At 37.6% G+C, this 13,404-nt stretch overlaps 1 protein-coding gene across 1 annotated transcript in view; it reads left to right on the plus strand.

Annotated features, from left to right (window-relative positions):
* LOC113226275 (anoctamin-4-like) overlaps window positions 1-12,458 on the plus strand; it is an 87,955-nt gene extending 75,497 nt beyond the window's left edge. Inside the window, exons 13-17 of the mRNA XM_026458843.1 lie at window positions 10,292-10,450; window positions 10,650-10,796; window positions 11,283-11,446; window positions 12,087-12,208; window positions 12,367-12,458. Of these exons, the coding sequence (XP_026314628.1) occupies window positions 10,292-10,450; window positions 10,650-10,796; window positions 11,283-11,446; window positions 12,087-12,208; window positions 12,367-12,458 (684 nt within the window). The remainder of the gene's footprint in view (window positions 1-10,291; window positions 10,451-10,649; window positions 10,797-11,282; window positions 11,447-12,086; window positions 12,209-12,366) is intronic.
* The last annotated feature ends 946 nt before the right edge of the window (window positions 12,459-13,404 follow it).

The following is a 13,404-nucleotide window of genomic DNA, read 5'->3' on the forward strand; positions in this document are numbered from 1 at the left end:
GTGGTCTTGGCGCAGGAACACATGTGAGCAGGTGGAAAGGTCTCGTGACACATAAAATGGTGATGTTGTGTGCCCTGAATTTGGCTTTGGCGTAATTTGAGACATTATGAGCGCAGGCGTGTTGTATACTCGGTGATGTCTGAAGTCGTGTAGTCGTCATTAGAAGACAGGAATTGTCCTGGTAATAGAATTGTCTCGCCATATACAACTTCAGCAGGCGTAGAATCTATGTCTTCTTTCCATGAGCTCCGCATACTTAGGAGAACTAAGGGAAGGGCTTCTGTCCACGAAGTAGTTGTGTAATACATAATGGCAGCCTTGAGCTGCCGATGCAGATGCTCGACGATACCGTTTGCAGCTGGGTGGTAAGCAGTAGTGCGGAAGTGGGTTGCACCAATTGGTTTGGTGAGGGCGCTGAACAGGTTGCTCTCGAACTGGCGTCCACGGTCTGTAGTCACCCGTGCCAGACAGCCGAACCTGGCGATCCAGCCAGACAACCGGGGCAGCAGCGGAGGTCTCCGCTGTGATATCTTTGAGGGGATACGCCTCAGGCCATCGAGTATATCTATCAATGATTGTCAGGCAGCATCTGAAATCAGAAGATGGAATTAAGCGCCCTACGATGTCGAGGTGTATGTGAGTGAACCTTGCGGAAGGAGTAGGGAAGGTAGAGAGGGGGGACATAGTATGGCGAGTAATTTTACTCTTCTGGCATGGTAGGCATTGCCTAGACCGCTCTTTACAATCTTTACGGATTCCCGGCCAAACAAATCTTTGTCTAACCAGTCGCACTGTAGCAGAACATACGGACGTGGTGGCTGTACGGAAACGTCGCAGTATACAGGTAAGTTGCTATCTGCAGTACTAACCTTTTTAAGTTGCAGGGTGGGCCGTAGAGTAGCAGATTATGCAGTTCTGGATCACTTTCCTGGGTGCGTGCAAGATCTAAGTAATTAGTTGCTGCAGCCATCTCCTCGACGCGCGACAGGGCGTCGGCACCGACGTTCTCTCTGCCTGGTAAGTGCTTCAAGTCTGTTGTAAATTGAGCAATGTAATCAAGGTACCTGAACTGTCTCGGCGTAAATTTCTCTTTATTGGTGTGAAAAGCGTAACTAAGAGGTTTATGATCCGTGTAGACAAGAAAAGTTTTAGTTTCAACCATATGCCTAAAATATTTAATCGCCTCGCAGTTCGCTAACAGCTATTACTATTATCGTATGGGCTGTACTTCCTTTGGGTAGGACTAAGCTTATGGGAGAAAAAGCTACTCTACGCTGCTGTAGCACAGCACCAAGCGCAGTATCAGATGCATCTGTAACTATCGCTAGCTTTGCGCACGGATCAGGATGAGCTAGTAGTGTAGTCTGGGATAATGAATCCTTAAAGTCTTCAAATGCTTGTAGTAGCTGCATAGTCAAATTCACAGGGTGTGAGCCTTTTATTTTTGGACCCGCTAATACGGCATTCAAAGGGGCTTGTAGCTGGGCTGCGTTGGGAATAAATCGCCTGTAAAAATTAAGCATACCCAAGAAACGTCGTAGTTCTTTAACTGACTTCTGCGCGTTGTACTCTTGAATTACCTGTACTTTGGTACTCAAGGGTCTAGACTCAAGGTACTAGTACCTGCCGCAGACATATGGTAGCCGAAGGAATTTGACGACGTCTGGAGTTCATTTATGTAGTAAGTAAAGCTACTTGCCTAGTCAATTCCGTCAATGCTTCTCTGTAAGACGGCGTCGTTGCAGCAGGCGTGGTTGGAATAGAGGGCGGAAGTACTGGCTACCTGAGGTATCATTGAGCCGATTTCGTATACACTGTCAGCTATCTCTGCAAGTTGATCTAAAGGCAAATTAGTTTGAACTGCGATAACTGTTTGTATATGATGTGGCAAAGGATTTGTCCACAATGTTTTGACGAACTCCGATGCACCAGAAGATCCGGCCAAATCCCGTAGATGCCGCAGGAACTGTGACGGTTTCCTATCACCTAGCTCCTCATGAGTCAGTAGCTTTTGTATATGCTTTTCCTGTGAAGCTGAGAGGCGTTTCATTAATTCCGATTTGAGTTTCTCATATTTATTAGTAGCTGGTGGACTATACTGTACCTTTAAGGCATATTAAACTATGGCAAATAAGTGGGTCAAGATATGCATCTACATTTAGAAATGATTTTACAGACCAGAATTTAATATAATGAAACATCACGACAAGATACTGAAATACGGGGAAAATCAACGATAATATCGTTCATGCTGTTTTTGCAGGTGAGTATCGATACGATAGGCTTGAACTTTAATAACAAATAGCATAATTTTGATATCTCTACTGGTTAAATTAGAAGTTAATAATACAGACAGTACTGTAAATATCGATTTTAGCGAAACCTTTTCACGTAGAGATTACAAAATGTTAGTTTTTCCAATACTCTATTTCCAAGTACTACTTTGTAAGTAAGGTATTTGGTGGTAAATGTACCAACTTTGACACTGTCCCAATGTATGACAAATCTTCATTTTTTTAAAGATGTAGGAGTGAGTTCGTTACTCCTATCTGTCAATTCGGGACTCGAACCCGAATTACATACACTTGAAACTATGGCAAGAAAGCGAAAGCAAGGAAGAAAGATACGCGGAAGCTAATGAATATTATTATTGAAAAGAATGAAAAGGAACTTAAAGAAATTAAAAATTACGAGAACAACGTAAAAATACAAAGCAATATAAAAATTTGTAAGCGCGTCTGTCTCCAAAGCGAGAAGCAAGCAGAGTGCCCGGTGCTCGGCGCGCAGTACTGGGTTTTGAAGCGATGACGTGCATGACGCGGGGCGACCGCCGCGGGAGTCGCTGCCATGCGTCGGTAACGGAGCCATGGGCAGGCGCGGCGCCGACGTCACTGGTCATACGATATGTAGCGACGACGTCATAGATCGTACGATGTTGGTGTGGCCTCACTGGCATAAGCGATAGCGTTTTGCGTTGCAATGTGCGCCACAAAGAAAATAAAACAAGTGGGTACCTATTGATGTAACTACAAAACCGTGTTAAATATACTAGTTAGTAATAGCATATCGTGAATTCACTCAATTTTTTTCGATATAGCTGTCTGTTTTAATAAAGTACTTTTTTGGTAAAACACTTGATTTTTCGTCTAAAACGTCAACCACTGGGACATTTACCTTATTTGTTTTGAATTTTCTCTGTTCTGAATTTTGTATTTTCAAAGTGATCCTCTTTGGCCGGACCACTTATAAGTACTCGAACACAGTAGTACCAAATATTTAGGGTAATTAAAGTCTACTCTCCTAGACATACAACATAATTAATAGTACCTCGATAGATTATTAAATATTTAACTACTTAGGTGGCCCGGCCGCAACGCAGTACTCTCCCGCCGCGTCACCTTGGGTTTAGAAAACCGTGATACTCTTCACGGTTTCAAGAAAGCAATATTCCCAAAAAAAGTACCTAAAATCTAAAGGCTACTTTTTATAAAGAAAGTGTAGTTCTAATAAATGACATTAGAAGTTTAGATGTAGGTTGCGGTCCGGCTGGGGGTATGCTCTGAAGCTAGTCTAGTTGGTGATTGTTAATTTTAAGTATGTGTAGATATATTTTAAAATAAGTACCATTAATCTACTTCCCGTTTATATATTTATTTCTCTCATTAAACTGTTGGTCTGTTTAATATTCTAAACCTTCAAAGTATGTGGCGCGGCCAAAGTGTATTTCTTTGTGAGGGTCAGAATGGCGGGTATATCTTAACAAATCCTGACAAATTTAGTATCAAATAAATGTACCTAAATTGTACTATTTCGTACCTCTGTTAAAAAAATAATACCAGTATTAGAACGAAAATAAAGCTACGTCAAAAATACTTGTTGACACTTGTTGTCACAATTATTTTTTCACGCATTTATTTGATGCAAAGGTTCCACCATACAGTCTCTTCATATATTACTATCTTTCCTTGTTTTGATGACTGAGATTTCTTTTTCAAACCTCAAAGAAGCAAATAATTTTGTTGATCACCCTAATCTTGCTCAACAGAATCTTAATGCTTTTATACAATTCAATGTGACCCGGATGGGAGTAGTGACAGGTGTCCCCGTAGACTGGACTGATGATGAAATTTTGGAAAATGTGTCGGTACTATTTGGGTGTGGCAAAATTATGAATATTTTACCGTTTTAGAAATGCAAAAGCGTGTTACGTAGGGCCAAGTTCGACCACGTACGCCGCATAGGGCCAAGCTTGCCTCTTATCCAGCAGGTAGCAAATCATTTTGGTCTCTGGCCAAAGCGGTCCAAAGTAACTTTTGTCACCCATCTCGCCACCTCTGTAACTGTCACTTTATAAGCCTTAAAACTGTTATACCTATAAACAGGGTATAGATTTAGATAATAGTTCTCTATAAATGGTTTTAGAAAAAAGAAATTGTTCTTATAGACTTATTTCACTCAAGTCAAAATTTTAATACCTTAATACCAAACATCTTAATTAAGTGTAATGTCTCCTAACATTTACTCTTACAGTCCTTATTTTAAGTTCATCTGTAGAACAACTGATTATTTTTAGTAAAGTTGTTCTATACACCTCCAGTAAAGCCTATTAATACTCTAAAAACTTGTGTTCTTAAGTTTATTCTAAGATATATTTAATTTATAGACATTCTGTAGTGTTTGTACTTATTGGCAAACACGTTATAGCGCGTCTTCAGTAGATTTTATTTAAAAAAATACTACTATTAGGGGGTTTTTACTCTATTGGACGTTGTAAGAGTTCATGCAAAATGGATAAAGTAAAGAATATTAAAAGATCTGGTGGAGGTGGTAAACCTTGGATATTAAGTCACATCATTCGATACAATCGGCGTTACCAATGCCAATTGTTCAAAATCCCCAAAAATCACTATATAGTAATATAATATATAATATAATATAGTAACGTACACACTCACATAGCCCCGCACTAGGAAAACCCTGTGTCGCGGGTGCCATGGACACACATGTAGACAACCACAAATTACATCCAAACTCACGAGAGAAATAAATGTAGGCCATACAAATATTTGTCCCGGCCCGGGAATCGAGCCTGGGACCTTCGCGTGGCAGTCCGGCATAGTAACCGTTCGGCCACGGAGTCAATTCACAATCACTTTCTCTCCTATGAGTGATGGTATAGATGCTATCACTGTTCTTATTAAAAATATATATATTGTATCTATATATGTCCCTCATCCTTCATCTTATTTATATAAAGAAGTCCTTAATATGTTTTCTCAGTTACCGAAGCCGATTTTAGTGTTGGGAGATTTCAGCAGTTAACAAACAATTTTTATGGGGAAGAAATGTTAGAAATATTGGACTCACAACACCTCTGCATACTAAATACTGGCTCTCCAACTCGGCACACTGGTACATATGAAGGCTTAAGTGTCCCGGATTTATCTGTGTGTACACCTGATTTGGCATCTATGCTCTCTTGGAGTGTTCACTCAATTGCTTGTGGTGATGACCATTTCCCTATAGTAATTTCTGTTCTTAGTTTACCTGTTCTAATTTTATGACCTCTCAAAATTTTGAAAACTATGGACAGGTTTCACGTACTACGCTGGAGTTTCCCCAGAGAAATAAGAAATTTAAGGGATATAGACGATTCTGTGCGTCTATTTGTCCAGACGTTAACATTTCGATTGTCTGTCAAAATATAAAAAGATATAGAAGCGCTTTGAACAGTTCCTCGAGATAACAGATGCCACCCGAATTAGCCAACCAATTCATGGACAAACTGGCTCCTTCTTCAGTACCAGAATCATTTCAATGCTTTCATACTACCCCTTTCGTTAAGAATGGATCTGGTTTAAATTCACTCTTTTCGATTACGAATTAAAAGGTATACTTTCTTATACAGAGGATTCCTGTCCTGGTGATGATGGAATTCCTTATTCATTTTTAGTTAACAGTAGTGAGGAGACTTTGGCTTATTTTCCCCATATTGTAAACTCCGTAACGATCTTTGGTATGATACCCTCTTCTTAGAAGTGACAACGTGTAATCCCTGTTTTGAAAACTGGAAAGTCATCTACTGAAGTCGCTTCCTATCGCTCCATAGCTATGCCATGTGTGTTAGCAAAACTTGCTGAACATTTAGTAAAAAACCGATTACAATAGTTTATAGAAACCGATAACTTGCTCTCAAGAAGTCAATTTGGTTTCAGAAAGGGGAAAAGTATATACGATAACTTTAGTGTATTTATTACAGATATTCATTTCGCTTTTACATTAAACGAATCAGTTATATCCGCTATTCTAGATATCAATGCAGCCTATGACAACGTTATAATTTCAATTCTCCAAAGAAAACTACAAATGTTAGAAGACCCATCTATTCTTTCTAGGTTCATTATCTATTTACTTTCTGAAAGAATCATTAATTTACAGTTACATGATTGCATCAAGTTATCCCGTGTGGTATGGAGAGGTTTGCCACAAGGATCTGTTCTCAGCCCTCCTACTGTACACTTATGACTTGGAAGCGTCGCTTCCTAACAATGTTGAAGTTCTATATTACACTATCTCCTTTTTTACGCCATAAACAAATCTATACCGTCTTACTGGTATCCCCCATTGTGAATATATATATATATATAATATATATATATATATATATATATATATATATATATATATATATAGCTGCCAAAAGTGAAAAAAAAATTCATAAGATGTTTGATAGGAGTGTGGTGGGGAGCACATTCTTTTTCCTTAAAACTGGTGTACAATGCCTTAATTAGAAGCCTTTTTGACTATGCAACTTTATTTCTCGATTCCTGTAATATGTCTGCTTTGAGAAAACTAGACAATATTCAATATAAAGCCCTAATTCTTAACTAAACTAATTCTCATTCTCGGCGCAATGAAAACAAGCCCCAGAAATGCTATGCAGGTACAATGTGTTTACTGTTGTACTTAAGAAGACCGTTTCTGTCGGATAAGTATGTTTTCCGATGCTTGCAGCTAACTAAGCACCCTTTTTTATCTAGAATAGAGCGTTTATCTGCGGAATCTTTCTCTTCTTATTGGTCTCATAAATCCGTTCCATGTTTAGTTATCAGTTTCCTTAAGTATTTATGTATTCACACAACAGTGAATCTTTTCTGTGCTATTTATGATGCTTTAATATTAACCCCTGACGTTCGTTTGTCTTTAGGAGTTAACAAGGAAAAAGTCGAAACTACACATTTTTTTAACTTTTGTTACAGACTCAAAATTCCAAACTTGGCATCACATTAAACACAATAACAATAGCAATGTTGGAATTGCGAGTTTATCATTCCCAATATAATATTATACAGAAAATAAATCTTCCTCCTGAGAGTTCTGTTTTCACTGGGGAATGTTTCGGCTTATACAAATCCGTTGAGTATATTCTATTGGCTAAATTAAAAAAGACCGTAATATTTTGGACTCTAAGAGTTTCCTTCAGGCACTTGTAAGATATCCGTTTAAATTAATACTTATTTCTTCGGTAATTATTAATACAAGAAAGTTACTATTAAAATTTGCATTGAAGGATTTTTCAGTAGTGTGTCTTGACTGACTGACAAGTTCGCCAATGATGTTATCATCTGCGAGGACATGACTCATTACAAGAATTATAATTATGATCTAGTCACACTTCTCAAGATATTTCTTAGAAATAATTGGACTATATATACTATAGAGAGTATATACTATATCGAGAGCTCTCGGTTCAAAGGTAGATTTCATAGCAACCATCAATGCCAGTGAAACCGTGGTTCTCTAAACTAAAACTGAACAGCGTGGCAACAAGCATATTGACTCGTATGAGATTAGGTCACGTATGTAAGTACGAGGGGAGGTCCAAAAGTCCAATATTCCATTTGGGAATATTTTAGGTTATATTTCAATATCCGGGAATGTCACATATAATCTAGTTACATTCAAAGTTATGACATTTGATGTACTTCTCTTTAACAACTGTATCATGTACCTCATGTACTGCGATATGGACACGGTTGGCATTTAAGATGATGTTACGTATTTTCGATTCCCGTGTTTGACACAGATCAATGTAATGCTATCTCTTTTGGCTTAAGACGGCACGCAATAGTTAAACAAAGACAATAAGATCTTTATGTTCTCAACGTCGAAATGCATCATATACATATAAAGTCTGACTTATATATGCATTGACTTACAAATAAATGGACGACGGGTCTAATACAAAAACCACGAAAAAAATGTCCCAAGTCAACCTATTCGAAATTTAAATTGTAATGTCATCGCAGTATCGCGCTGTCAGTAGAACAAATGAAGACTAAAGAGGAGTGTGGCGCTCTGTATACGATTTTAGCGCCTTACAAGTGCGGACACTTTTTAGCGCGGACCCGACGTCCATACAATTGTAAGTCAATGTATATATGTCAACATAACATGTCCTTTAGTTTCCATAGCCTAAGGTTTTGACATTTGATGTACTTCTCTTTGACAACCGTATCATGGTACCCGTACTTAGACTATGGAAACTTTTATTTATCTTTCATCCGACTGTCACTAGTTTTTACATTGTGACGTCATTTTAGAAATAGGTTGTCTACATCACTATAGATTTAACTCGTATGATAAATTTTCGTGGTATGATTTTTTACGACTTAAAGTGTAATTTAACAGCTCAGCGGAGCTTCGCTCGGCTTCAAACGGCTTTTGGTGAGGAAGCAGCATGCAACACGATTATTTATGGCTGGTTTGCAGAATTCAAACGCGGTCGTGTGAATCTCAGTGACGAATTTCGTGAAGGTCGCCCGTCCACTGCTGTGAACAACAAAAACATCGATGCTGTGCGCCTCTTGATCAATACAGACAGGCATGTGACATAACATGAGATTCGGGCATCTTTAGGCATAGGCATGAGTCGAATACAATCAATACTACACAATCATTTGGGTGTGAAAAAGCTGTACTCTCGGTGGATCCCACACAATTTGACTGAGGCTCAAAATACAGATCGCGTCACTTGGTGCAATGTTATGCTTACCAGATTCAACGAAGGGGCGTCAAATTTGGTGTGGGACATAGTAACAGATGACCAAAACATGGATTTATAGTCACGATCCCAAAACAAAGCAGCAATCGAGCTTATGGATCTATCGAGTTGAGCCGAAACCAACCAAAGTGGCGCGCGTGCAAAGTGGCTACTGTTGCTTTGGAGAATCGTTATACCGTGAATAGTAATTGGTACACGATCATTTGTTTGCCGGAAGGTATTGACTCCGTAAAAGTACCAGTAAACGCCGTATCATCTTGCACCACGATAATGCCAGGTCTCGCACGGCCAGGCAGACAAATGAATTTTTGAAGGTGAACAACGCTGATCTTATGAGCCATTCCACATACAGTCCCGACCTGGCACATTGTGACTTTTATTTATTTCCAAAATTTAAAAACCATATACGCGGTCAACGATTTTTATCACCTGAAGAGGCTGTCGAAGAGTATGAAAAACATGTTTCAGAGATTGTCACGGAGGAGTGGCATAAATGTTTTCAAAATTGGTTCATTCGTATAAAAAAGTGCATTAACGCTAACGGAGAATATTTTGAGAAACAATAAATTCATTTCTGACCATTTATAGTTTTTTTTTTCTTATTCATTCCGGAAACTTATAGTGCGCACCACGTATTACTCTGCACTAAATAAATTAAGAAAACAATAACTGATGAGTCTCAGTCATAAGTGTTTTTACTTTACTTACCTCCTTTCATCTTTAAACGAAAGAAAATTATCCCGTTTAGATGATGTTAGACAGCCGTACACGGCACAACTGACGACCATTATACATAGTGACGTACAATGATGTTATATAGTATATTAACGCACAAGATTCGTACTGAATTAAATGAAAATTGTATTCAAATATCAAAGTAGTCTTAGAGCGAAAACTGCTCGCCCACCGCCTTGTTGCCGTTTAGTCAGTGACTGTCAATGTGCGGCGCGTGATGCGGTATCTAAAGTTCGGGAGGGGTGGAGAGTGTCCATTCTCGTTATTTTTTTGTTCTTTGGTAAGGTGTAACGGGCTGGTGTCCACAATCGCTTCGTATTATTTATATTTAAAGCAAAACAAAAGGTCTCGATTGATTTACTGTGCTACTTTATTTACCAATCATAATCTTATATTCGAACTGAAAAAAAAAATTTAGGAATGAAGATATTCACGTTCCAGAGCAGTAATACCTACGGAAAAAAGTATAAAAAATTTTCCTTTTGATTGTAGTTGCTTGTCGTAGTGCCGATCCTGGTGACTTACCTCCATAAGACCACGAAGCAGTTGGCTTTCCTTTATTCAAACCAGGAGGCAATGATACGAGGAAGCTATATTATTCTTGCGATGTCAGCTGCTCTGAATGGGTTCTCCATGACTGCATTAGAAAAGGTTAAATATGGTGTTTGTTACTTATGGACTGTGCCCAGTTGTATAATTCTTCTGCACCTAAGCAGTCTTTGGGAGCTCCGGTTGTAGAGGACTAAATTTGGACTGCTTAGCAAATCGTCAATGAAGTGGTTTAAATAGTTAATTCTACAAGGTGCTAGGCCAGTACATGCTCGTAATGATTATACTGTCGTGTGCACAGGTGTATACGAAGATCTCGTTCCATCTGAACCGTATGATGGGGAACCAGCGTACCGAGAAACCGTACGAGATGTCGGTCACCATTATGCTGTTCAGCTTCTCAGTGCTCGTCAATTTCAGCTTTATATTTTATATCGCTTTCCTGAAGGTAGGTGCAGTATATCATGAAAAAAACGAGTCGCTGTATTCGGCTTTTTTTAAGGCTAGGACAGTGCAGCGTGACAGGGCAAAACGTAATGGAATCATGTGTTAACTATTGATACCTACTTAGTCAAATTATTTAAAAAATCATATATTACAAACTATAGTTGTGCCGATTTATTTGGTACGTGAATACCGTGTACTGGAAAAAAAGTGTGCAAAATGCTTCCCGCTGAACAGAAAATAACAAATCCGTAACAAAAAGTTTTCTATCACCGAAAAGCTCATGGTAAATTTAAAATTAAATTTCGCACAAATTCCGAAATCTCAGAGATACAAGCCCGGATTCGAACCCACGACCCTCTGCTTGAATGCGATAGGTCAAACCATTATAATATTAGAAATAATTTTTGAAATTGTTATTTATTATGAAAATAGCACAATATGAGTCAGAAATTAAAGCACATTACGTATAAATATTGTTTGATTTCAGGGGGCTTTGTATACGTATCCGTCTGACGAGAAGCGCTGGTACTTGCCGCTGGGGCTGGGTACCAACAACTGCGGCATGCTGTCCTGTATCGATGAATTGTTCTTTGTGTTCTTCTTCACACATCTCTGCAAGAAGTGCTTCATCGAGTTTGATAACATGTTTCAGTAAGAATTTATTTATGGGGTGTGCTTCTGAACCAGAGGTTCTCTCCGTGGCAAAGTCACATTTTTTGTATCTATAATATTTAGTGACTTCATAATATTAAGTTTGTTGAATATCATGATGTTTTACTACTGTATTAATTTATTATTTACTTTTATGAGAAATATTACAAATATTTCTCGAAGAAAAATATTTGACATATTTGATAACTGATAATAAACAAAAGAACATACTGTATGTCCTTTTACTGTATGTCCTTTTTTGTTAGGACATACTGTATAATAAACAAAAGGACATACTGTATGTCCTTTTGTTTATTATCAGTTACAAATATTTTTCTTCGAGAAATATTTGTAATATTTGTAATATTTGTAATATTTCTAATATTTCTACTATACTGTTGTATCCCTATTGGTTATAGCATATAAATATGAATTTAAAAAGATTTTCTTCTGTAGCATCTGGAGGCCTAGGATTGACTTTGGGGCCCACACACACAAGTTTGGAGTGGAGAAAAGTATTTACAAGTTTTCATGGAATAATACATACCTGTTATTTTTATATTGAACTTCTAGCACACTACAGTATCCATGAACAGCGGCATGCGCGGGCACTTTTAACGTCTGTTCTTCATATGTACAGAACACACTCGACTGACATGGCGCACAACCTGTGGCACAACCAGCACGTCCCATGCTGGGAGAAGGAGTTCGACCTGGGCAAAATATCTGAAGTGTTTATCATGAATAAATATAATTACCTTAGTATGTTGTCATTTTTGTATATTCTGGAGTTATATTATGCCATCTTTACCATATCAATTCAAGGCTTGCTGTGCTCGAAAAAGAAACATTGAACCCTGATTGAACTTGTAGTTGAACTTGGTGGAATAGTTTATGATTTGTATGTTTCAATTTCGCAGTGGTGCAAATCGCACTGGTCAACTTCTTCGCATTCATATTCCCCATTGGAGGAATATTGGCGTACATAACCAACTTCTTCGAAATAAGGTAATTAATTGCATAATTATTGTAATAAAGATAATATCTCTAACTATGGGGGAGGCTGTTCCATTCGATGGTGTGGGAAAAACAACAAAACTTCTAATTACAAAACAAACGGAACATTTCATCAGTAATTAAATATGAAATATGTATATTTTCAATTTTCGTCCATTATAGCAAAGTTCTAGTTACTCTGGTCAATTTGAAGTGAAACAAATCGAATACGGGCTGGCCAATCGAAGCAGTTGTCACCGTAATGATATGGCAGAATAATTTTCAAATAAATTAAATGACATTTCGTCTCTATTTCTGGTTATACACTCGATGTCTTGGGCTGTGTCATGATAGAAGCACTTTATACAAATAAAATATTTCAGGTATAATATGTATGTATTAAGGGCAGAAAATAAAAAAAAATATTAACGAGAGCCTGGCTGAGGGATAAAAAAAATACTAACGAGAACCTGGCAGATTTGGATTTGGATTTTTTTACCGCCCGTGCTATATACAACGCTTTTCATTTGATCATTTTCACATTTGCGAGGAAATAAATACAATAATAATTTATTTCCTGTATGAATAAATATATCTTCACAACCATTGACTTACAATTATACTTACTCGTATTAATTTATTTGTAAGTCAATGTTCACAACATAATAATTACAGATTTTGCAAATGGCGGGGATTTTTTATATTTAGACAGATGGCCAGCTATTCTTCCATAGATAATGCATCTCGAGCTAAAATGTTGTAAAAGGCAAAAACGCGTACAGCCATGATGGTAATGATATAATATAAAATAAATAATTTTATAATATTAAAAGTGCTGCAGGTTTGAATTTAAAAAATGAATTTAGCAAATGTTTACTTCTCTTTCTTTATTTCAAGGTTGTATGATATAATTTAGATTTTTCTAGCACTAAAACTTTTTGCTTAATCTTAACTTTTAAGAG

This window comes from Hyposmocoma kahamanoa, unplaced genomic scaffold, assembly GCF_003589595.1.
Source record: "Hyposmocoma kahamanoa isolate Upper Pololo Valley unplaced genomic scaffold, ASM358959v1 100021, whole genome shotgun sequence".
NCBI lineage: Eukaryota > Metazoa > Arthropoda > Insecta > Lepidoptera > Cosmopterigidae > Hyposmocoma > Hyposmocoma kahamanoa.